Source organism: Phoxinus phoxinus (assembly GCF_949152265.1).
Source record: "Phoxinus phoxinus genome assembly, chromosome: 2".
NCBI classification, from domain to species: Eukaryota; Metazoa; Chordata; class Actinopteri; order Cypriniformes; family Leuciscidae; genus Phoxinus; species Phoxinus phoxinus.
Genome location: NC_136877.1, coordinates 53557268 through 53584554, shown reverse-complemented (window position 1 = coordinate 53584554; position 27287 = coordinate 53557268). Strand labels below are relative to the sequence as shown.

Below are 27287 nucleotides of genomic sequence, written 5' to 3'. Positions count from 1 at the left end.
GGTTTGACTGCCCTGTACCCACTGATGCTGCTACTGGGGCTTGTACTGATGCCATTCCCGCACTGTATCCCCCTACTCCCTGTAGTAACACTAACAGCACTGGATGTGAGACTAATATACCACTTCCATTACCCATAATCATTACAGCTGCCCAGGTGAGTGGGGAATTGAGAAGACTCCGTCCCGGTAAAGCGGCTGGCCCAGACAAAGTAAGTCCAAGACTGCTCAAAGCATGTGCTACAGAGCTTGGTGACCCTTTACAATACATCTTCAATATGAGTCTGCGGTTAGGGAAGGTTCCTGAACTGTGGAAGACGTCCTGTATTGTGCCTGTCCCAAAAAAGTCAATCCCTAAGGAGCCGAATGATTTCAGGCCAGTTGCCTTGACATCGCATGTCATGAAGACGATGGAGCGGCTGCTGTTACACCATCTCAGACCACAGGTCCGTCACGCGCTCGACCCTCTGCAGTTTGCGTACCAGGAGAGGGTGGGGGTGGACGACGCCATCCTCAAAACCTAACGAAACCTACCAATTCACAAAATTAACGGAATGCATAGCAGATATAAACAATTGGATGACTAGTAAGTTCCTACTACTAAATTCAGAAAAAACAGAGATTCTAATTATTGGACAAAAAACTTCCACACGTAATAACCTAGAGTACTGTCTAACACTTGATGGTGCTCTGTTAAGTCTTCGTCGTCGGTTAGGAACCTGTGTGTGTGTGTGTGTGTGTGTGTGTGTGTGTGTGTGTGTGTGTGTGTGTGTGTGTGTGTGTGTGCTCTTTGATACCAATCTTTCATTTGAAAGTCATGTGTCTAGTATCTGTAAAACCGTTTTCTTCCATCTTAAAAATATATCTAAATTACGTCATATGCTCTCAATGAATAATGCAGAACAAATGGTTAATGCGTTCATGAGCTCAAGGCTCGATTATTGTAATGCTCTACTGGGTGGTTGCCCTGCACGCTTAATAAACAAACTACAGCTAGTTCAAATAATTGACGACAGGCCGTTGAATTATTATAAAAATAATGCACACCCGAGGTGTAACGGCCACTCCGCTTCGCGTTGTGACCGCATTACCACCTCGGGTGTGCATTATTTTTATAATAATTCAACGGCCTGTCGTCAATTATTCCTTACATATATTACTACCTTTACCAGAGATCATTTTCGAATTCGTCATTCAATACAATTAATAATAATAAATAAAATCATGAATCTTTTAGTCTTGACTGGCAAGGCTACGATTCGAATTTACGCCTCAGCCAAACGGTTAAACAGAAAATGCGAGCCGCACGCGATGATGGAGAGAAAACGGCAGGTGGAGCAGAGAGGGAAAGAGCAAAGAAGAAAAAAGCACTACAAGAAGAAGCAGCAAAATGTTGCAAAATTACTGACCTGTTCAGGGCTTCAAGTGCAGGTCAGTTTCATCTGTAAATACTGTACTTTTTTCTTCGTTAACTTAGTATTGAACTGCTAGCAAATGTAAGCGGTAGTAAGCCCCTATTACTATCGTCACTCAAAATACTGTATGCTAAAGGAGATTAATATTATTTAGTGTAAAGTTACATTAGTAATTTAACAGACTAATATTAACATTTTATATGGTATGGGAGCAGGGACACAGTAGTGATAGTGCAGACATCAACAAAAAAATAATGCAATAACATTTTATTAGACAATTTAGAAAATTACGTCTGCCCTTTTGTGAGGTTTAAAAAAATGTTTCCTTCTTTTTTTTTAAATCATATAAAGGTGGAGACAGTTAACTTAGCACTAGCTGTGGTGCAATGGAGTGAGATGACAGGTAGAAGCAAAATAAGAAAGAATTTTTAACATATCGTATGAAATATATTGCTAAATGTTGGATATTTAAGTAATTTTAAGATAAAAAAAATTCATAAATATAATACTTTGATTTTTACTAAAATATATGTAGATTCTGGGCAAACAATTTACAATAAGGTGGTTGTTTTGCACCAAGGTGGAGACAGTTCTGTTTGTATGAGGCCAGAAGAAAAAGCGACAGGTAAAGAAGAGACAGACCAAAACAAACACACTTTATACATACATACATACATACATACTTACGTACACACACACACACACACACACACACACACACACACACACACACACACACACACACACACACATATATATATTAAAGTTTTAGTTTAAATTTCCAATAAGACTCCGTTCCATTTGTCTGGCATTTGCCAAACCCTCAGCTAGTGATAGTTCATTTATCAAAGGTGGAATGAGTGCATGGAAGCATGTTCATCAAAGGATTGCTGAGCATGAAGGGAGCAAAATCCACAGAGAGAGTGCAGAGGCCTATTTTCTCAGGGCAAACAAGGGAGATATAGGTAGTCTACTGACAGAAAAACAGATATCAGCACATCGAGATCAAGTAAGGAAGAAGCGTCAGGTCATGGAACGTGTGATTAATGTCATCAAGGTCATTAGTAAGCGTGGCCTTAGTTATCGTGGTGATGTACTTTTAGGTACATCATTACTTTTAGGTTGGTTGTTTATGGTTTTATGTTATGGTCATACTGTGAAATAAATATAATTTAGGGAAAAAATAGGGTTGTCCGTGTTTTTAATTTTTATTTGGGTGCAGGGGATGGCCTGGATGGGTGTAGGATTTCTCGGCCTGAAATTGTGTCCCAGTCCGGCCCTGGCCTATATTAATTCTCAATATGTACACATTCATTATTAAAGCTGCAGTCCGGCACTTTTTTGTGTTTAAAAATATCAAAAAAGACATTTTTGATAAAAAACGTAACCAGCCAGTGTTCAAAACGATCTGCTTGCCTTACCTCGATTCAAAACGGTAAGCTTGTAATAATGATTTTAATTCCAGTGGTACTGGTGGATTTCCGCGGGAATTTCGAGCATGTCTTTGCGTCATTACGTCACTTCTGTACACAGAGAGAATGAGTCCCGGCTAGCGTGTGTGGATGATGGAGGTGGAGATTTAGCTTAGCACTTGGTATGGCGGATCCCTAAAGTTTAAAGCGACAATCACCAGTGACAACTGGAGATTCACCAGTTGTAAAACCCAAAGACTTCGGACTTCAGAGTGGCTACAGAAAAAAAGAGACTGCAACCGAGCCCAAGCTAAAACAAGGATGAACATCGGCAGGGCTTTTGAAAGGTGGCGTGAACTCCGTGTTTTAAAAGGGGTTCGAAATGTATGTGAATAAAATTTGATTATATTACAGTTTTAAATAAGCATTTGATTACACATACGTGTGTGTTTTTTATTTCAAAGAGGAACAGTTATAAGGAACATTAATTTGTTGGTATGACAATTAGAATTTATACTGCACAGAAATGAAAACTGAACTACAGGTAACGTTAGCCCTAATACACATTAAATGTAGTCACGCAATAATGATGTAGTTAACATTAATAATTTGAGAACAAAATATATTTTTCACGTTTTGACGTGATATAAGCAATCGTTAGATTTAATCAGCATGATATAGCCTAGCCAACTGCAATGCTTCCCCCCACCCCCCGAATTTGGTCAGAACAAAAGTGAATGTTACTTACTGTTCAGATGACATTTACCGATGAAAATTCTAATGTTGGTTTATACACTTTCAAAAGGTATACTCTGACATTGCTGATGACAGTACAGTATCCACAGCGACGCGGCAGCGACATGTTCTCCTCAATACATTGTGTTCATCCGCGCTGTTTCATGCCGATTTACTACCCACGCACAGTTAATAATTCCGCGAATAACTGCAATTGCAGATTTCGAACAGAGATGGCGACAAAGAGGAAAAACGACGGACTGCAGCTTTAATCTTGTGCCTTTCATGATGAAAACGGCTTTGTTAATGTGTCGTCCCATCACAATGACAGTAAACAAATTATTACAATACATGAGTCATATTACATAGGCAGTTCAGTTCAAAATGGCGAAATTAGACAAAAGATTATTAGTTTGCCTGACTATTTTTATCATTCGTTTAACATTTATGACCTAAAAAACTGTCAAATATGAAATATTTAGTTTAGCTACTTACATGCACCGTAAACTGAAGCGTCAGTCGCTCTGCTAAAATTCGCGCTCAGCAGCTTCTGTGACATAAAGCACGCCTACTTTGATTTGATTGGTTATCTCAAATATTTTGACATTGACGAGTAGTGACAGACCAATGAGGCTCAGATGAACACACACATGCCGCTGCGATTGAAGATGAAGAACCCGCTGAAGTCGAAGTCGAAAGAGTCTCTATGTGATGGGATTTATCTGACCTTGGTGACGTGAGGCCGCTAGCAGACGGTCGGTTAAGCCAGTCTGTCTGTTCCTGACCTGAGCCCCAGATTGTCATGTTTTATCTCTAAGACTTTCAGACTACTAGTCATATAACAGATGATCATTGTACTGGGCTCTTAATTTTCTTTTATAAAACACTGTAACTAATATTGAAATGCACATTGATTAATGTTTGTGCTCATTTAATAAAAAACACAATGATCTGCAATGTAAAGTCGGATACAGATGCTGAGGGTGATTTCACAGAACAAGATGCTCATTATGAGTTCTGTGTTTCAGCTGTGTTTGATTATCATCTCGTTTCTGTTTGCTTTATAAGTTGTACCCTTTGAAGAAATATGTCATGGTTTGAATATAATGTGTACCATAGAGGGTTAAATTAAATGAAAGTGTTGTGAACAGACTGATCTAACCTCACAGATAGTGGAGATACAATAAGATTCTTACAATAACGCAATCAGAGTGTGACATGTTGATACTAACAGGATTGTCACATTATGTATATTGTAATATCAAGTATTTACCTTAATTTCACTATTTTGAAATTTTGCCAATTAAAATGTACAATATTTTCATTCCAATCTCTTAAGATCTCCAAACACTTTTATTAATAATAAAAAAGATAGAATAAATTACTCTCAAACCCTAGAGGATCAGATCCAATCCTTAAACAACAGTAAAGATCAGATTGGCTGTTGAAGCTTCTCTCCTCCTCCAAACTAATTTACATTTTACATTTACATTTATTCATTTAGCAGACGCTTTTATCCAAAGCGACTTACAAATGAGAAACAATAGAAGCAATTAAACTAGCAGTAGGACAACAGTATGTAAGTGCTATAACCCTTCACAGTACAAAAAAGTTTTTTTTTTTTTTTTTTTTTTTTTTTTTTTTTGTAGAACAGAAAAGAAAGTGTTAGTGTTAGTAGTACTGGATCAAGTGCTCAAGTGCTGCCGAAAAAGATACGTCTTCAGCAGTTTCTTAAAGATGGCTACAGACTCAGCAGCTCTGGCTGAGTTAGGCAGACCATTCCACCAGCAGGGAATGGTCTGCCTAACTCAGCCAGAGCCTTATAATGTAATCTAAATGAATACATTTATTTCCACTAACAATGATTATATGACGTTTCATCATCATGTCCATGTTAAACACACAGTATTGCTGTATTAATAAACGCACGCTGTTGTTCAGGGAGCGCGTCTCTCGTCTTTACTCTTCATCATCGATATATTGATCTACAATAGCCTATATTGATCTACAATAGCCTATATTGATCTACAATAGCCTATATTGATCTACAATAGCCTATATTGATCTACAATAGCCTATATTGATCTACAATAGCCTATATTGATCTACAATATCGCACACTGACGGTCCCTCGCCGCTGATGCATTTTTTCTACAGTCGATCCATGAGGGGAAAATCCTTGAGATCTGTGTGAATTTTCCATTAGCTAGTCAATCGCCAATAGTAAAAACAGGAAAAAACACATACTCTGCATATGACCGGTTTTAATCATATGACGATGACGTGTTTTCATTGATGGATCACGTTATGTTTAGAAACTGAAAGTTAAGAGTAGGAATATACGGGGTGAAAATCAGGTGCACTTTTGATCGATCCTGATTTTCGTCTATTTTCTTCTCGTGTATTTTGACTCTATTATCGTATGAAACGTGTCTCCTCTTCAGATTACTGTGATTTACCAGACGAGTCTTGTTCTCCGGTGAGTTTCTGTTCCTCAGTGAACACGATCTGAGTTATTATTCCTCTCACATGATTTGTGTGTTTCTGTAAATCCCGTAGTGTTTTATTTGAGTGTCTGTATTTTCACAGGAATGTTGACTATTATTGCCGCTTTACTGGCGAATCTCTTCATAGAGACTTCTGGTAAGAACATGTTTAATAATAATACACTTTATTTCATATTAACGCCTTTAAACCAGCTTCTCAAGGCACTTTACACAATATAACAGACATAATTTTACACACATTGAGTGTGGTTTTAGGAACCCCAGCAAATAGTATGTTGTAATAGTCAGTGTGTTAAAAAACAAAAGTATTAATTAAGCCTTTTAGTCACAGGAAAAAATGGCAAAGTAGCAATATTTCTGAGAAAAAAAGGAATTATTGGGTCAAAAGACAAACTTGAATCAAATATAATTTCAATTTGTTTTATTTAGTCTGAAACTCCAAAACAGAGGCATCTGCGTATAACATTAGTGAACCAGCTTTACGGAGCTGATGAGGAGAGACAATAAGCAAAACCTTTTCACTATTAAGACAAAAAAACAAAACAAAAAAACTTTAGGGTCATCCATGTTTATATCTCAGAAATGTGAGAGAAAAGGAACATCCACATTTTGACCAGGCTTAGAGTGGATATAAATCTAAGTATCATCTGCACAGAAGTGATCATTAAGCCTGAGTGATCTTAAGAGCAATCCGAGAGGATATATATAGATTATAAAAATGAAGGGTCTTAAAACCGAACCCTGAGGGACGCCAGACCTGTACCCACTCATAATAACAAACTGGCAGCGGTCAGAGATTCTGCTTTGGTTATGGAAACATTAGTGTTCAGTTTCTTAATGTTAGGAGCGTTTTCTAAAAGTTTAGTATGCAACTTTTTATCAACAGCTCAACATTCTGGGAATGTTGATTTGTAACATTCCAAGAACATTAAAACATCCTGCTTCCTTACTGTTAATAGAGCGTCATTTAAGGTTCGATGTTCCTGAAACATTCTTCACACACTCGAACACCTGCTGTTAACACACACAATCACTGAAGGAAGAGGAATAACAAGAACTGATTCTACTACTGACTTCTGTTTCTCTTTCAACAATTGCAAATGTTTTCAGAAAATTAATTGATGCATTGACATTCTGCATCGATGAAAGAGATTGTGGAAAGGCAGATCAAACCATTTTAATGGCTGTCAAATAATTACTTCATTACAGTAATTTAAACAACAGTTTTTTCTGTAGTTTTAAAACTGAAATAATTATGGGATTAGAAGCATTTTTTCAGCTGTTGACCATGTCTTGTGCAATAGTTGAGACACATTTAGACAAACACTCATCATACAAACCTCAACAAGGGGGACAATTACAAAATTGTAAAAAATAAATAGTAAAATAATTTAGCTGCATAATTTATTCATGCCGCAGTGCATGCTGGGAGCCATGAAGGAGTTTATGCTGGCTTGAAGCATGTCCCCATTGTTGCATTTCATATGTCGATATTGTTGATATCTGTGAGTGTAGAAATAGCACAGAAGTTAATACATTCCTGCACATGTTTTCATTTGTCAGAAAATCAGATTTCACAACACCACCACATGGTCAGTAGGACAATATTTAAATATTAGTTGTCTTCAGTAAGTATCTTCACACGGATCTGCAAAAAACTACTAAAAACTATTATTTTTAAAAAGTATTATTCATGCAAAGCCAGTAGATGTCACTTTGTAAAGAAACACTGCACAGCAATTGTTCAGTAACATTTAAAACCGCTGTTAATCCCTCGTTGCTTTGAGAAATTTTGCGGGCAAAATCCAGCCATTCAAATAGAAACCATGCAATCGGGAGGGTGAAAATGTTCTGCAAGCAGATATCGATCATATTGAAGTGTTTCCTTGAATTCTCTGCGATGACAAACAGAAAGCTGCTTAATTTGAAAGTGACGTCTGTGTGACTTCCACTCACCAGAGCCTAAGCTCACATTCCTCGCTCTCTCCGTGTTCATTAGTTTACGATCTGTCTAACAGTCCTGTCTCACACGTTATTAGATAGAACTGTTACACATAGAAACTAGACAGTAATGAAAAGTTATTAGCGTATGCCGTGTGGTTGATATCCAGTTTGCTGAGCAGAAATACATAATCATGTTTCTCTCGGTCTCCTCAAAGTTGCGTTGTGTTTTCTCCTCAGTGTAAAGATTAAGAGCTCCATCTATCACTGTTTTACATGTTCGTAGTTAGTTTGTGGAGTAAATATATAGGCTCTTTTTAAAAATGGCGAACACTTGCTGGTGTTTCGCATGCGTTCGGCCAATCAGCGAACACTAACGTCACTGTAGTTCCTATAGCCCTGGTATAGACCGACTCTGAAGTCGGAGTAAATTAGTTCCTCCAAAGGAGTTCCTAGTTCCTGCGGTGCAAACACGCCAAAATCCGGGAATTTCCGCCAATAGTTCTAGGAACTATGAAAAGGTTCCTCCGGTGTGAATGCCCCTTTATACAGTATATAATGCATGTATTACATTGGATGTGTCTTTCTGTGTCTCTCAGAGTCGTTCACTGTTGTGGTTCCTCGTGATCAGATAGTGGCTCATGTCGGGTCCACAGTCACTCTGCCCTGCTGGATCTCTCCTCCTGAGAACGCTGAAGCTCTGGAGATCCGCTGGTACCGTCATGACCAGTTCAGCAACCCTGTCCTCTTCTATCAGCATGGGAAGATCCAGGACGTCCAGGAGGAATCGTTCAGGAACAGAAGCTCACTGAATCCGTGGTTCGATCAATCTGGTGGACTGAAGGATGGAGACGTCTCTCTACGCCTGGAGAAACTCAGGATTCAGGATGAAAGTTCATTCCACTGTTATGTCAGTGGAGAAAGTGAATATGACAGCGGAGATATGGTTCTCAAAGTCACTGGTGAGTCAAACCCTACAATATACAATACATTATGTTTTCATTGATCTACAGCTCATTAAAGGAATAGTTCATATACTGTATTGTGTTGCATGAGTGGGCTTTTCTCTAGATTTAAACTACTATAACTCTGAAACCAATGGAATATCAAACCCAGTTTTTAGCCACATGCTGATAATGTTGGGGAAAAAAGTTCTTAAAACAACATTCTTGGAACATTTAGAATGTCAACTAAATTCACATGAATAAGGTTGTGATTACTGTTTTAAAAGAACATCCTTAAAATGTAGGAAGTGTTAGGATTAATCAATGTACATGAAATCCCCACATATTGTCATTAGTTCTTATAATGTTGGCAGAATTTTTTTTTTTTTTTAAACATCATTCTTCGAACGTCCTTTAAATATTAAGTGTCTCTTATTTTTGGCTTGCACAATGGCTGAAGGTTGATGTTACACAGCAAAATCCCCTGAATTTCATTAACCCCGCCCAGTGTGATCATTACCCAGACAGCAACATAGTGTTGGCCCAGATCTGTGGAATCCACTTGTACCAGATCTGGGGCGACACTATATTGCTGTCTGGGTAGTCAAGTCATGTCAAGTCACCTTTATTTCTATAGCACTTTATACAATACAGATTGTTTCGAAGCAGTTACAGTGATTACAGAAAAATTTCACTGTTTAACTGAAGTCAGTTAAGTGTTGATTCAGTTTCGTTGTAAAGATCATCAATAATTAAATTACTTTATTTAATCTATAAAGCAGTTCAGCAAAAAATTGTGTCATCGACCAGACTTCTGTCAAGACCACTATCGTCAAATATGATTGACAATTAGCATACAGTTTGGATTGGCAGTATGGTTCCATTCTGGGCGAGAACTCCCTGCAGCCTAGCATGGATAAGAGCAGGGAGAGAAGCAACAACCCCCCTTGGGGTAAAGAGAACAGAACCAACATGAATGTATGCAAATATATTTAATTCAAGATTTTAAAGTACAACATAATTCGAGAATTTATTCAGATTCAAGGGGAATCAGAATGCCAAATCCTGACTAGGCAAGAGGTGGAGCTGGGGATGGAGGAGGGTAATTCGCTCCTGAGAAACGCGATAGCTACTGATAATACTGACGAGATTATATATGTATACGGTGATAGGCGTCGGATTTCTATAGGTAGATCTGGATCAGCTGAGAGTCCCTGATGCGAGCTTGACTAACGTGACCTGCCAGAACTAACGCTACGCTTGATTATGGTAACCTTGGGATAAGGATGAGACAGACAGACTAAAATTAGCGTAGCGTAATATTAACCATTCTTCTTATGATGTAACGGGTACATCAGGCATTATAGGAATTGTTCCCGGGTTCAGCTGACCTAATTTATGCAGCCTAACAATCATTTAAATGATTTGTTAAGTTAAAGGATCTACCATCTGCAGTTGACTTTGATATTTTAGGTATTATCAACTGGCCAGAATTTTGAGATCAATCAATAGGACTATAATGCTTTAAGAGCTTGCTCAAGTATTGTTTAATAGGCAGCCAATGCAGTGTTGACAGAACAGGGCTAATATGGTCATACTTCCTGGTTCTAGTAAGAAATCGAGCTGCTGCATTTTGGACCAGCTGTAGTTTGTTTGTTAAGCGTGCAGGGCAACCACCCAGTAGAGCATTACAATAATCTAGCCTTGAGGTCATGAATGCATGAACTAACCTCTTCCGCATTTGTCAATGAGGGCATATGTCGTAGTTTAGATATATTTTAAAGACCACCTGGTGGTGATTTGGATCCGATGGCGGGGGAGGAAGCTGGACAGACTCGGCAGACCCAAACGTACTGTGAGGGTCTGTTGGGAACGTTTGGCCGAGTCTCCTGTCAGAGAGATCTTCAACTTAAACAACTTTAACTTCAACAACTAAGAGTAGGGCCGCTGTTCCTCCGCATCGAGAGGGGTCAGCTGAGGTGGCTCGGGCATCTATTCCGGATGCCTCCAGGACGCCTTCCCGGGCAGGTGTTCCGGGCACGTCCCACCGGGAGGAGACCCCGGGGAAGACTTAGAACACGCTGGAGGGATTATGTATCCCGGCTGGGCTGGGAACGCCTCGGGTCCCCCGGAAGAGTTGGAGGAAGTGTCTAGGGAGAGGGAAGTCTGGGCATCTCTGCTTAGACTGCTGCCCCCGCGACCTGGCCCCGGACAAGCGGACGAAGATGTATGTATGCATGTATGTAGGTTACAGAATTCAGTTTGGTTCTCGTCCACCATGATTCAACAGGGTGTTACTCACAGTAGTACATCCAGAGGAGGCTCTGGTGATGGAACAAGAAGTGAAATCTCTTTTAGCAAAGGAAGCTATAGAACTGGTTCCTCTACCCGACAGAGACTCAGGGTTTTACAGCCGGTATTTCATTGTTCCCAAAAAGAATGGAGAATTGCGTCCTATATTAGACCTTTGTCTTCTAAATTGTTCTATCAAGAAACTCAAGTTCAAGATGTTAACATTGAAGCAGATCGTGACTCAAATTAGATCCGAGGATTGGTTTGTCACGATTGATCTAAAGGACACATACTTCAATGTCTGCATCCTTCCAAAACACAGGAGTTCCTGAGGTTTGCTTTCGGGGGCGAAGCGTACCAATATCGGGTTCTTTAGTTCGGTCTAGCTCTATCAACCCCGACATTCACGAAATGCATAGATGCAAATCTGGCACGTCTCAGACTGCAAGAGATTCGCATTCTGAACTACATAAATGACTGGCTTATCATAGCAGAGTTGGAACAATTGGCGATTCGACATCGTTCTCGCTCAAATGAAAAAGTTGGGGATGAGACTGAATGCCAAGAAAAGTGTGCTTTCCCCAGTACAGAGGACCACCTATTTTGATGTGATATAGGATTCAGTGATGATGCGGGCCGTGCTTTCGCCTGCTCGTGTCGCCACGATCCTCTCAGTTGTAAAGAAGATAAAGCTAGGCTAGTCACTGGACACAAGTGTAAAACAGTTTCAGAGACTGTTGGGTCTGATGACAGCTGCGTCTAACATTATACCTTTTGGCCTGCTGTACACGAGGCCTCTGCAGTGGTGGCTTAAGACTAGGGTTGGGTATTGGTTGAGTTTTATCCGATACCAGTACCTACTCTGTATTTTTTAAACGTTCCGGTGCTTAAACGGTTCTTGAACCGGTACTTAAGAAAAGGAAACCGCACACACTTTGTTAAAAAATAATACCCTTTTATTTACAGGGCCAAACTGGACACAATATTAACTTAAATATTTAACGATTTTCTGATTAAATGAAAAATTGCGCCGTTTAATAGGCTACTGATGTAAAACACTTGAACGTAAAGTATGTCATTTTTGGTTAATGGAGATTTTACCCCTAAGTGGTGGAGCATATATGGGAGGTTTACGGCCAAGCAGAAGTGGATCTGTTTGCATCTCAGAACACGACGCACTGTGGCCGATGTGGTGCAGATGTGGCCGAGGCTGCATCTGTATGCTTTCCCCTCGATCTGGTCCCAGGAGATCTGGAGAAGGTCTGCTGGGGCAGAATAAGTTTACTGCTAGTAGCACCGTACTGGCCGAGCCGGGTTTGGTTCTCGGACCTAGTATGCCTCCCCGACGGCTCTCCCCTGGAGATTCTGGTCAGGAGGGACCTTCTATCTCAGGCGGGAGGAGTGATCCTCTACCCCCAACCGGAAATATGAAAACTGTGGGTTTGGCCTCTGAGGGGGCCCGACTCATAGACTCTGGTCTCTCAACCAAGGTTGTAGAGACCATACTTCACTCCAGAGCTCCCTCCACTAGGAAAATATTTACTTCTAGGTGTAGTAAACGATATTGGGATCCAGTTAATTGCCCTCTGGGTTCACTACTAGATTTTCTTCAAGATAGTTTTTCCAAGTGGGAGATCTTCAGGTCCTTTCGGTATCCCCCTCGTGCCTAGAATCCGTAGCTGGGATGGTCAAAGCTTTCCTTTACCTTAAGCCAGGCTACGTTCCGAAAGTCCCGGCCCATCGTTCTGCAGGCATTCTGTCAAGACCAGGAAAAGCTCAACCTTGTTTGTCCAGTTAGAGCATTGGATACTTGTGTCCACAGAGCTGCCCTGAGAAGGAAGTCTGATCAGCTGTTGGTCTGTTTTGGGTCACCTAAGAAAGGGTGCATCTAAACAGCATCTAAATATACTTTTAGCAAGTGGATAGTTGAGGCTATCTCTGTTGCCTATGAAGCTTCTGGCCAGCCATCACCTTTGGCCATTAAAGCTCATTCCACTAGGAGTATAGCGGCCTCCAAGGCTTACTCTCTGGGGTCTCCCTTCAAAAAGTTTGTGATGCGGCGGGCTGGTCCTCGCCGCTCAAGTTCGTCAGGTTTTATGACTTGGACCTGGATACCCCTCGATCACAAGTACCTTGTGAAAGCTGCTCTCATTATTCACACGACAGGTATTTGTGTTTATAGCGTTTGGGCATTGTCGTTCCTCAAGCATCACCGATGCAGCGCAAGTTCACTACGACTGCAACCCTAGTTCCCTGAGAAGGGGACGAGACGCTGCGTCACTTTGCCATACTTTCTGCATCCCTGTAATAGACTTGCTTGGACTAAATCGAAGCTTATGCCGGTTATTCCGGATGTGCTTTTATCCTTACCTGGTCTTGACGTCACCCGCCCGTGACGTTCACTCTCGCCATTGGTTGCAGTTGTAACCTGAGACGTTTTCTCCAGAGCTGCTGTATGGATAAATGTACTAAATTAATAACTAATGATTTTTACAACGTAAATGAATCAACAACAAACTTACTTTTTTCAAAGAAAAAAAAAATCAATAAAACATAAACATACAAGTCTTAAAGGAGAACTCCAGCGCAAAATGAACCTTTGGTCTAATTACACATTGTTACCTAGTCAACCGTTATCTGAGATTTGTTTTCATGATTATCGAATGTAAATAGTTTTATCTCTAAAAACAGTTCAGCCTATAACGCTAGTATAACGCTAGTATATTGGGCATGGAGTAATGACAAATAAAAATCGCTTGTTAATACCACTAACAAGGCTCAAAATAGCCCCACACTAACACGGTAGCATAATGAGGGTCCCTACATGCAAACCGAAGCATTGAGAACTTTGACAGTGTCCAGACAGTTTAATAAGAAGATATTTTATACATACAGACAACTTAACATATACAAGCAGAAGCCATCTTAGAAAAACAGACTCGATCAGTCGATCAACGAAACGCCGATCTAAATGCGCTGGACCATATGAGATTCTACACAGTTCAACGCATTTGGATCGGCGTTTCGTTGATCGACTGATCGAGTCTGTTTTTCTAAGATGGCTTCTGCTTGTATATGTTAAGTTGACTGTATGTATAAAATATCTTCTTATTAACCCTCTGGAGTCTAAGGTGTTTTTGGGGTCCTTGAGATGTTTTGACATGACCTGATATTTGTATTTTTTTCAGTTGCTTATAAACATATTAATGGCAAAGGTGTAATTACACTCTATTTAGCACGAACATGACTATCATAATATGTGAGCAACATGTATACATGTTTGCATTTTTGAGAGAATATTATTTATGCGTGGTTATTCAAAAAACTCAAACTTAAATGTTCTGATATAAGACCACAAACGACCAACTTCACATATTCCCACAATACTTTTGAAATATCTATTGCCTACTGAGATGAGTAAAAATCGACTGAATACGTTGAAATAAAATGTCTTTGTATAAGCAACATTTTAAACTGCAAATTAACATTTATGCCCTAATATAGGCTATATTATAAAAGACGATATGTTACAGACGAAATATGTTGCCTATGAAGCTTCTGGCCAGCCATCACCTTTGGCCATTAAAGCTCATTCCACTAGGAGTATAGCGGCCTCCAAGGCTTACTCTCTGGGGTCTCCCTTCAAAAAGTTTGTGATGCGGCGGGCTGGTCCTCGCCGCTCAAGTTCGTCAGGTTTTATGACTTGGACCTGGATACCCCTCGATCACAAGTACCTTGTGAAAGCTGCTCTCATTATTCACACGACAGGTATTTGTGTTTATAGCGTTTGGGCATTGTCGTTCCTCAAGCATCACCGATGCAGCGCAAGTTCACTACGACTGCAACCCTAGTTCCCTGAGAAGGGGACGAGACGCTGCGTCACTTTGCCATACTTTCTGCATCCCTGTAATAGACTTGCTTGGACTAAATCGAAGCTTATGCCGGTTATTCCGGATGTGCTTTTATCCTTACCTGGTCTTGACGTCACCCGCCCGTGACGTTCACTCTCGCCATTGGTTGCAGTTGTAACCTGAGACGTTTTCTCCAGAGCTGCTGTATGGATAAATGTACTAAATTAATAACTAATGATTTTTACAACGTAAATGAATCAACAACAAACTTACTTTTTCAAAGAAAAAAAAAATCAATAAAACATAAACATACAAGTCTTAAAGGAGAACTCCAGCGCAAAATGAACCTTTGGTCTAATTACACATTGTTACCTAGTCAACCGTTATCTGAGATTTGTTTTCATGATTATCGAATGTAAATAGTTTTATCTCTAAAAACAGTTCAGCCTATAACGCTAGTATAACGCTAGTATATTGGGCATGGAGTAATGACAAATAAAAATCGCTTGTTAATACCACTAACAAGGCTCAAAATAGCCCCACACTAACACGGCAGCATAATGAGGGTCCCTACATGCAAACCGAAGCATTGAGAACTTTGACAGTGTCCAGACAGTTTAATAAGAAGATATTTTATACATACAGTCAACTTAACATATACAAGCAGAAGCCATCTTAGAAAAACAGACTCGATCAGTCGATCAACGAAACGCCGATCTAAATGCGCTGGACCATATGAGATTCTACACAGTTCAACGCATTTGGATCGGCGTTTCGTTGATCGACTGATCGAGTCTGTTTTTGTAAGATGGCTTCTGCTTGTATATGTTAAGTTGACTGTATGTATAAAATATCTTCTTATTAACCCTCTGGAGTCTAAGGTGTTTTTGGGGTCCTTGAGATGTTTTGACATGACCTGATATTTGTATTTTTTTCAGTTGCTTATAAACATATTAATGGCAAAGGTGTAATTACACTCTATTTAGCACGAACATGACTATCATAATATGTGAGCAACATGTATACATGTTTGCATTTTTGAGAGAATATTATTTATGCGTGGTTATTCAAAAAACTCAAACTTAAATGTTCTGATATAAGACCACAAACGACCAACTTCACATATTCCCACAATACTTTTGACTAATGGATCTTGTCGGCTAGAGTATTTACTTCAAAATGATCTGAAAATCATCCGGGCTAATCGTTCACATTAAACAATAGATTGATTTAAATTTTGTAAGACACTTTTTGTTTGGAAAGGCAATATGCAGGTGGGCGTGAATGATCCAACAAGGTCATGAATAATGTCCTCATTCACACCTGGAGACAAAGAGCTGCTAATGCTGCATACTAATGAGCCTTTCACTGAGTGTGTCACTGAGCCACACAGAATGCAAAGAATGCAAAGACAACACACACACACACACACACATATATATATATATATATATATATATATATATATATATATATATATATATATATATATATATATATATATATATATATATATATATATATATATATATATACATACATACATACATACATATGTATTGGTTCAGAGTTGGAAACATCTTGAAAAAAAAGTGTATTTTTCCACAAACTGTGTAGGCCTATGCTTGCAAATTGTATAATATCCAAGATAAACATTTCTAGTAATTGTGCAGTTAATTCTCATTCGTATTTTCAGAAAGTTTTGGAATATGTAGGCTATCCTCTCCCCAAATTTGTCACTAATAAAACACAAAAATAATTTAAAGAGAAGGCTTATATTGACCTTTTAAGATTTTGTTTGCACCTTGGAAATTAGGTTTTGATGTGGCAGTACAAACTTTATAATCTATCCAAAACGAAATGTTGTCTTTCATATTTCGTCTGTAACATATCGTCTTTTATAATATAGCCTATATTAGGGCATAAATGTTAATTTGCAGTTTAAAATGTTGCTTATACAAAGACATTTTATTTCAACGTATTCAGTCGATTTTTACTCATCTCAGTAGACAATATAGATAGTTTCATTCACACACACAGACACGCGCGAGCTGTAACGTTAGTAAACAAACGCATGCACATGTGCCGTTCATTCATTCAAACACAGAAACGCGATTCAAATTTAAACAGTCTTTTGCGGATTACAGACACCAGTTCATATCGCGATTAGAACAAAGCACTTACTGATGATCTGCAGCTGGATCCGTTGTTCGGCTACTCCAGCACGTTTGAGGTAAAATTTCCAGGATAATCACGATATTATTATTCCTCACAGCGAGTGTTTTCCAGCTGTTGTGGGCGTTGACTGGTTTGCATGTGTTGCCTCAGATTATCTGTGTTTGAATAGCGGCGCGCTCTCGATGGGCGTGTCACATTAGCAGAGTAATGAGGTGCCAGAACGATAATGAGCACAGCTGATCTCTCGCTCTTTTTATATAGATTACATAAACAGAGAATATTTCTTTTAGTTTTGAATTAGATAATTTAAAACTACACACTTAAATGATTATAGAGATATATAGCTCATGTCTGAGTGAATAGTATTCGCTGAGTTTTGTTTGAGTTTAGAGAAGTGCTTCAGAAAAAAAGTTCACGGAGACGGAGAGGCAGAAAGCACTCCCTGTTTACTTTCTTTATTTTACAAAAGCACAATGTTTTATTTCGATTGTAAGTGGACACATAAAAAAGTAGACATTTAACAGCTTATTTTTTCATATTTCTTAAGGCTGTATGACCAAAACTGACGGAGTATTTTAAGTCTATTTTGCTGCTATGTAAAAAAAAACGAGCAAAACGCGCCCACGCGTTTGCCGACCTCAGGGGGTTAAACTGTCTGGACACTGTCAAAGTTCTCAATGCTTCGGTTTGCATGTAGGGACCCTCATTATGCTGCCGTGTTAGTGTGGGGCTATTTTGAGCCTTGTTAGTGGTATTAACAAGCGATTTTTATTTGTCATTACTCTACGCCCCATATACTAGCGTTATACTAGCGTTATAGGCTGAACTGTTTTTAGAGATAAAACTATTTACATTCGATAATCAGGAAAACAAATCTCAGATAACGGTTGACTAGGTAACAATGTGTAATTAGACCAAAGGTTCATTTTGCGCTGGAGTTCTCCTTTAATTCTCAATAAGAACTTCTGAAGATGTATGATACAAATACAGTAAAACTTTAATCCATTAATTATCTAATTAACTGTTTCTTTTAACACTGAGGATTTTGATGTGAAGAATGTTGAGTTGTTAATAAAGATCAAGTTGAAAGAATGTTTCAGGAACATCATACTAACTATATAAAAAAAGTTCCACTAACATTAAGAAAACATTTTAAAGTTACCATAATCAACAAAGAATGTTTGGAAACCCTTCTAAGAACAAACATTTGTTAGCTGGGAAGCAGCCTTCATTAATCCACTAGAGATGCATTTACCCAGAGAAATTAAAAATATACTTGCACAGGGTTTGTAGAACGTCTGTCTCTTCTCTTCCAGCTTTAGGATCCGCTCCTGTCCTGTTTCCTCAGCCTCTGGATGATGGACGTGTGAACATCAGCTGTAAGTCCAGCGGCTGGTATCCAGAGCCGGACGTCACCTGGATGTCAGATGAGCGACCGGTTCTCCGTCCTGGAGGAGTGTCTCGCAGTCGTGGAGCAGATGAGATGTTCTCTGTCCACAGCTGGACGGTCGTCTCTCACTCGGACGCTACACTGGTCTCATGCTCAATGTCTCTCAAGACTGGAGAGTTAAGAGAAGGAAGATTGAACATACAAGCCATCATCTCTTCAGGTCAGGGAACATCTTAGAACAAACATATTTGTAGATATTCTAACAAAGGCTGTGTTCACAATGTCCCCACTTGTTTGTTTATAGAATGCAATTGTTACGCCTGTAAATAAATGAACCGTGTGTGAACGTAACATCAAGTACAGGACTGAAAACTGTATTCTGCTGTGTGAAAGTGGCCAAAGTGATCATGTTTGCTTCAACTCCAGGCTTGTGATCAGTTTCCTTCACCTTCATTTATTTATGTGACCTTAACTGAAGTTACATATTTAATTGACTTTGTGCACATACAATTTATAATCACTGATTTTATTTAGAATAAATCAGCAATTCATGCTGGGGCCAGTTGCATAGGAATTATATTTATACTGTGTCTTTGTTAGTTAGGGTTAATCAGTCAAATCTGATAATAATCAAATTAGACCGATCTACATTTTTATGTAACTGACTTAAAGTTATGAATAGTCTTAGAGAGAAAAAAACTGATGTCTCAAAAACTGGTTTATGCAACTGCCACTGCTGGTCTTTCTTTGATGTCATCAATCCTTCACATTTTTCAACCAACCATCCAATTAAAAATCAAATCCTACATTTTGTTCTCAATCCTGTTTCAGAAGAAAAATGGATTGCGAATGACATTTTTATGTATACAAAGTTTAAAAAAATATATCATTGTAATTGATTTATATATTTTGAAGGTGTTTAGATTGATCTGGTTTGCCTTTCTCAGATTCATCAGATCCGTGGAAGGCTCTTTTTCTCGCCGTTCTCATCTGTGCATTTCTGGGTTTGGCTGGGTTGATCCTGTACAAATACAGACATAAACTAACAGGTACAATCTGCTTAAAAGAATTAAATTAATTTAATAGTTTTTTTATGCAGGTATTTTATGCTTATGTGTTGGTATTTTTTTTGTTTTTATTTCAGGGAAGAAAACAGTTCAAGAAGGTAAATAAACTACATATATTTCATTTTAAGATCCAAAACACATGAATCACCTTAACAGCTAAATTTATTGTGGCTTACTCATTCTGGAGTATTTGTAGAAATAATTAATAATTAAATCTTCTAAAATTTAATCTAAAATTTTTTCTCATTTTAGTTTGTGACGTTGAAACTATGGAGAGTCTGACAAAAGAAGGTATCTGAAGAAGCGTAATCATTGCAATATCAGCAATAAGATCTGAAGCTATTCACTAAACTTCAAACAAATGCTCATTTCATTATGGGGAATAAACAATTCATAAAAGTTGATAAAAACTAATCATTTCTGTTATATATTGATGATACAGATACAGGAGTTGATTTCTTTCTCTAAAGTCTCAAATTATTTCTCATTTTAGTTGTGGGAGACACAAATATAGAAGAACTGAGGAAACATGCAGGTATGATGACATCATCTCAGTTATATATGTGCATTTCTTCATCTTTAGTCATATATGCACATATGTGTAAATATGATCTCACACACGGTGAAGAGTATTAATAATTGTTGCGTTATTTTCTTCACAGTTCAGATCACTATTGACCGTGAGCGTTCACATCCAGATCTGAGGGTCACTAATAACAGTAAAATAGTGAGAGAAGCTCCAGGATATAAACACACTGGAGAGGGATTTCCCTATTCATTATGTGCATTTGGAGCTCAGAGATTTACATCTGGCCGTCACTATTGGGAGGTTGCGTTGGCACAAAAAGATACACCTCCTAAACACTACTGGTTAATCGGTGTGGCGAAACATGGAAACTTTCGTGGAAAAGACAGATCTGCTTTAACTCCATCAAGAGGTTACTGGTTCTTGTGTTCAGACGGTGATAATGGCTTTTACACCAACTCTGATCCACCAGTTAAACTCCCACTGACACCGAGACCTGAACAACTGGGAGTTCTGTTAGATTATGATCTCGGTCAGCTGTCCTTTTACAATGTCAAAGAGAGGAAACATCTACTGACCATGAGCACCAGATTCACTGGATCAGTCGCTCCGCTGTTTAATCCTGGAGTAGGAGATCAGAGTCCACTTGAAATTCTGGATTGTCCAGAACCTGTAGAAACACCTGTAGAAACACCTGTAGAAAGACCTGTAGAGTCCAGTGGACTTTTACTGAGTAACAGCTCAGACGCCTGACGGACCAATCCAGTGTGTTCAGACAGAATGAAGCTCGTGCACAGACACCGATGCTTTTCCCTCTTATGCCAAATCCAGAAGTGAGTCGGGAGTGAAAACTTCTTTTCCACATTCATCGAGTGTTGAAAACAGAGATGATGAAGTGATGTGTTTTTACACTTCTTCATTAGTTCTTCATCCTCTCTGTTACTAACACACAAGCAGAGACACATGAACTTACTATAACTATACTTTATGCTTACCTGCATGTCATTTCCAAAACCTGTGTATTAATCTGGGGTCCTACTCTAAACTTGTGTGTTATGAATATTGGCTCTTAACCCATAAGAACCCACTGTGACGCAGGCGTCACAAACACTGGTGATTATCTGGAAAGGTCTTTTCAAAGCATTATCCCTCACTTTCAACCCAGGAAGTCCCTAAGTGACATTTAAGGAACACCCAGGTTCAGTCATGTGACAATGTGTGCATTTTGTTGCCATGGCAACATTTCCAAAATGGTGGCCTGCTGGTCTGCACATGTTGCAGTGTCAGCAATTTTTAAAAACGCTTGTTTTTGTTACTAAAAGTATGTTTCAACCCATACAACAATTCTAATGTTTTAATAACATATCCTAGATTACAATTGACCTGATTTTAATACCTTTCTTGTACAAATTGATATAAAACAAGTTATGAAAATATTGTGGTGACATATATGTCACATCGGGCTTTTAACCTTAAAACAGTAGGTGGAATTTTGATGTGACGTATATGTCACATTAAGAAAAATGAGCTGCTCAAATAATTTAGCTGATTCAATTATTTTAGGGTTATATATGTTCTGCTGCTCATTTCAAAGCATATTTTAACAAATGTAAAAACATTTAATAACCAAATTAATAACATTGTTTTATATTGGCACAGCCATTACATATTTAAAACAGTAATATCCTATACTAAACCTAAACTAATCTTGACAAACTATGTATCATTTGAAAGCTTACAATCTCTAGTTTACATATTTGGTGACTGATTTTAATAATCAGAGGAGCCGTAATTTATCAATTTGCAACAAATATGTTCATACTCCTAAGGCGTGTTCAGACCTTTATTTTGAAATAGTGATGAACATGAAAAATCATGAAAGAATGAATGGTAGAAAGTTAGAAACCTCAGTTTGTTTTCATGCCAAGAGTTCAAAAGATAGCATCCATTCAATTATTTTAGAAAAAAAGGTCTGAAAATGTTTTAAATATAAAGAAAACAATAATAGATTCCGCATTTGTGATGTGGCAGCGAGCTATAATGCACATACGTGATCTTTTTGTGTTTCTTAGAGGTTGAATTCATTTCAAAATCTGCCAAACTTCCAATAATACTTCTGAATAGGATGTCTACTTCATAAATTGTATGAAAATTTTAAAAATAATGGTTCAGATCACTCAAACCACATATGGAGATGGAGGCGCCCTTATATGGGCAGTAATGTCAAGTGGAAAAGTGTGGTACTGCGCCCGAACTACATCTCACTGAAAGCTTATTTTTTGAGATATCAACCTAAAATTTGAAACACAACTTGATCATATTTTTGGCTTTGAATTTGTTGCATTTTTAGAGTCCACCAAGTTTTGAAAATGTATATTTTATATAAAATATGAATAATAAAATGTTTAATATTGTAAATTTTCATGAACTCAAACTTCTATAACTTTTTATCTTTTTAACTTTCTTAATTTATTTAACTTCTACAAAAATCTGCCAAATGTCTTCTATAAAACAAGACCAATCTTACATCTATACTCCAAAGCAGTCTTGAATTACAGCCATTTAAGGACAAAGAAGACTAAATCTATTTATGGGAAATAAAAGCCCAATGTGACATATATGTAACATAAAAAATGTATCATAAAAGCCCAATGTGACATATATGTAACATTACAAATCTTTGACAAGGAGGGGTTGTATTTCAAAAACAACTGCAGAAACATGTTTTTTTAAGTGGTCCATTTGGTCTGTTTTATATCCCCCATAATTTTCCTATAAGGGGAAATTGTTCCGGGTTCTTATGGGTTAAGACAAACTGCTTGTTCCTCATTTGTAAGTCACTGATAAAAGTTATTGATAATGAATAAATGTAAATCCAAATCTTCAGCCTTACAGGAGGAATACAATACGGTTTCACTTTATTTGGATGGTCCCTTTGACACATTCTGTTGTCTATAAGTAACATTGCCCCTTCATGTCTACTAACTATCATTAGAGTGTTAGTAGAGCATTTGTAGACTGGTAGGGTTAGGGTTAGAATAAGTTGGCATGTAGTTGCAAAGTTACTTATAGTCAGTAGAGTGTCTGTTGGAGGAGCATCACAATAAAGAGTTTGCAGATATTTAGCAGACAAGTCTATTAATACTCTAATGAGAGTTAGTTGACATGTATTTGCACAGTTACTTATAGTTAACAGAATGTTCAAAAGGGACCATCAAAATAAAGAGTTACCTAAAAGACTTAAAGGGTCCCAAAATACAGTATGACGCTCAAAAATATGTTTGACTTTTACTGTATATTTATGGAGAAACATGATGTCTAAAATGTTTGATAAAAATTGTCTGAAGGTGTCTTATGATATTATTTAACAGATGATCGTTGTACTTTGGGCTCTTCATTTTCTTTTATAAAACATTGTAATATTGAAATGCACATCGATTGATGCTTTTGTTCATTTAATAAAAAACACAATGATCTGAAATGTAAAGTCTGATACAGATGCTGAGGGTGATTCCAGAAGAAGATGCTCATTATGAGTTCTGTGTTTCAGTTGTGTTTGATTATCATCTCGTTTGTGTTTGCTTTAGAAGTTGTACAGTCACTCTCTAGCCCGTTTCACACAGAGATTCCGGAAAACACACGGATAATGTGTCCCGGGATTGTTTTATTTTGGCTCATCCACACTGCCAGTGATTTTCCGGGATCTGTGAGTGCGTTCACACACATCCCGTAAAGATCCCCTAAAGACACGTGACGTCAGGGTGAGACGTGGAACGTACGCGTCGAGAACATGTACACTAGCGCATCGCGTCCTGTCTCCGCTTCGGTCCAGTTAGCAGACATTTTTTTGTTCTTTCTTTGTTGATGACGAACACAAACTTTCTTCTAAGAGCAACAGAGTCGTGCGATGGCACATGCGTCATCACTACGCCACACCCCTTACGGCATTGATCCTGGCTTTTGTTCACACACGGACTGATCCCGGCAATGTTACTAGGTCCCCATCCCGGCATCGATCCCGACATCAATCTGTTCACACAGAAGGCACTCTAGCAATTTCCCGGGATAAATGCGCTGTGTGAAAAGGGCTATTGTCTGGTCACCGTCTATGTTAGAGGTTGTTTTGTATGCCTGCCTGTTTGGATTGCCTTCGAAGTGGATTAATAAAGACTCTTGAAACATCATCAATAATCAACCTTGTGTGACAGATGACCGGACCAAACAAAGATATTGTGTGTATTAACGTTGCCCAAGGAGGGGCAATATAATTTTGGATGGAAGGACAGTTTTTATGTTCCAGAGTGGCAGAGACCTGGAGCGATACGTGGAGGAGTTCCTCGACAGCTTCCATCTTGCCATTAATGGAGGGATTTCGTGTGGTCTGGACGAAGACCTCTGTCCCGGAGCTGGAGCCCCAGAGTGAGTCTGACCAGGGGTGTGAACCAGCGACATCTGTGGCTGAGAGAGTTCTGGTGGAATGGACACTGGGGACTGGCTGATAAACTGGGACACTGGGGTAATGCCTCCCACCCGATCCCACCCTGAATCATTTGTCTCTTCTTCATCATCGCTGTTTAAAGATGGCACTGAGACTTGTATGGAATATGAAATATCTTTTTGTTCATCATCGCTGTTTCAAGACAGCACTGAGACCGTTTCATTGACTTGTTGGGAATTGGAATTAGCATTATTGATCCCGTCCAGCTTCCCTCTCTCACCCTCACCTCAGAGCTCAGCCAGTCCTCCAGCCCCGCCTCTGCTGGATGTGACGTGAAGCCTCAGGTTGTGCAATTACCAGCCTCGCCCGAGCCAGAGGATCCTGTGGCTTTGCTTCCGGCCCCTGATGCCTTCGCTCCACCTCGGCCCGTCAACCTGTCTGCTCCGCCTTGGCTCCTCCCACCCTCGGTTCCACCAGAAACCCTCAACCTTGAGGCCCCACCGGCTCCCCCTTTGTCAATCGTCACTAGACGGACTTGCTGCTCTCCGTCTCTCCAGCCCTACGTCTACAGCGGGTTACTCCGTCCCTCCGCCTCGGTCCTCCTTCCCTCCGGCTCCGCCTCGGTCCTCCTTCCCTCCGGCTCCGCCTCGGTCCTCCTTCCCTCCGGCTCCGCTTCTGTCCTCCTTCCCTCCGGCTCCGCCTCGGTCCTCCTTCCCTCCGGCTCCGCCTCGGTCCTCCTTCCCTCAGGCTCCGCCTCTGTCCTCCTTCACTCAGGCTCCGCCTCTGTCCTCCTTCCCTCCGGCTCCACCTCTGTCCTCCTTCCCTCCGGCTCCGCCTCTGTCCTCCTTCCCTCCGGCTCTGCTTCTGTCCTCCTTCCCTCCGGCTCCGCCTCTGTCCTCCTTCCCTCTGGCTCCGCTTCTGTCCTCCTTCCCTCCGGCTCCGCCTCTGTCCTCCTTCCCTCCGGCTCCGCCTCTGTCCTCCTTCCCTCCGGCTCCGTTTCTGTCCTCCTTCCCTCCAGCTCCGCCTCTGTCCTCCTTCCCTCCGGCTCCACCTCTGTCCTCCTTCCCTCCGGCTCCGCCTCTGTCCTCCTTCCCTCCGGCTCTGCCTCTGTCCTCCTTCCCTCCGGCTCCGCTTCTGTCCTCCTTCCCTCCGGCTCCGCCTCTGTCCTCCTTCCCTCTGGCTCCGCTTCTGTCCTCCTTCCCTCCGGCTCCGCCTCTGTCCTCCTTCCCTCCGGCTCCGCTTCTGTCCTCCTTCCCTCCAGCTCCGCCTCTGTCCTCCTTCCCTCCGGCTCTGCCTCTGTCCTCCTTCCCACTGGCTCCACCTCGGTCCTCCTTCACTCCGGCTCCGCCTCAGTCTTCGGTCACACAGGCTCCGCCTCTGTCCTCCGTCCCTCCGGCTTCGCCTCTGTCCTCCTTACCTCCGGCTCCGCCTCTGTCCTCCTTCACTCTGGCTCCGCCTCAGTCCTCGGTCCTCCTTTCCTCCGGCTCCGCCTCAGTCCTCGGTCACTACCTCTGTCCTCCATCCTTCCGGTTTCGCCTCTGTCCTCCTTCCCTCCGGCTCTGCCTCAGTCCTCCTTCCCTCCTGGGTCTGTACCATCTGGCCACTCCTGTCATTGCCCCCATGGATGCTCTCACCATCAGTTCCTCCATGGATTCTCTGCCTGCCTGTTAGTGTCAGCCCTTCGCCTACTCCTTAACCCCCTCCAAAACCCCCTTCCTCATCTCCAGTTCATTATTTTTTTACGCCGCGAGGTCTGGGGAGGGGGCTTATGTCACTGACACTCATTCTCAGTTTCATTATCATGGACTTTTAGTTTGTTTTCACGAGCTTCCTGTTTTCCTTTGTTCTATTTTCCTGCCACTCGTTTGTCATCTTGGTTACCGTAATTATTCTGTGTTTTAGTTGTGTTCGATTATCATCTCGTTTGTGTTTGCTTTATAAGTTGTACTATCCCCATCATTCCAAAAAAAATTCATTAAAAACACTATAATGCCAGCTATTCTCTTGTATTATATTAGAAAATAGTACGATTAAAGATAATCACTGCCATTGGGACAAACTATTTTTAATACACGTTTCTTCTGGCTAAAAGAAGTTTGAGTCTACGGCCAGATTTCAAAAGTAGAAAGAAGGGGGTGAGTACGATCTTTAAAAATCCAAATTGCTGTTTTTTTCCATAAAACAATCAAATAAGTCATAAAGTGGGTGTTGTTTGTGTCCAGTGATCTTATTTGCTTGATGAATTATTTATGAAAGTTTGTTCTTCTGTTTAACTGTTAGATTAACATACGATGAAACAATATGTTATGTAAGATTACTCTCAATCATTGATCTATATGTGAGAGTGTGCGTGCGTTTCCTAAGAAGACCCAGGTGACCCTTTTTACAGATGTACTCTACGTTACTTTCAAAAGAAGGTTTCTCATCAATAATTGTACCTACGTATTTAACATCTGAGACCTGCTCTACAGTTTTTCCTTTTATGATGACTGGTGTCAAGTCATCTTCATATAGCGCTTTTAACAATGTAGATTGTTTCAAAGCAGCTTTACAGAGATAAACGTATAATTTAAGGTAACAGATTGGTGTGTATA

At 39.9% G+C, this 27287-nt stretch overlaps 2 protein-coding genes across 3 annotated transcripts in view; both read left to right on the top strand.

Moving 5' to 3' along the window:
* Positions 1 to 27287, top strand: part of LOC306993517 (putative C-type lectin domain family 20 member A) — a 431197-nt gene that overhangs the window by 45413 nt on the left and 358497 nt on the right. The gene's annotated exons all lie outside the window — the stretch shown is intronic.
* Positions 5873 to 23733, top strand: LOC306991368 (butyrophilin subfamily 1 member A1-like). Its single transcript, XM_079599118.1, has 9 exons — positions 5873 to 6038; positions 6149 to 6202; positions 8607 to 8969; positions 18589 to 18882; positions 19610 to 19711; positions 19807 to 19827; positions 19982 to 20020; positions 20223 to 20264; positions 20392 to 23733. Exons 2-9 carry the CDS (start codon positions 6151 to 6153, stop codon positions 21006 to 21008), a joined length of 1530 nt encoding a protein of 509 aa, XP_079455244.1. The 5' UTR covers positions 5873 to 6038; positions 6149 to 6150; the 3' UTR covers positions 21009 to 23733.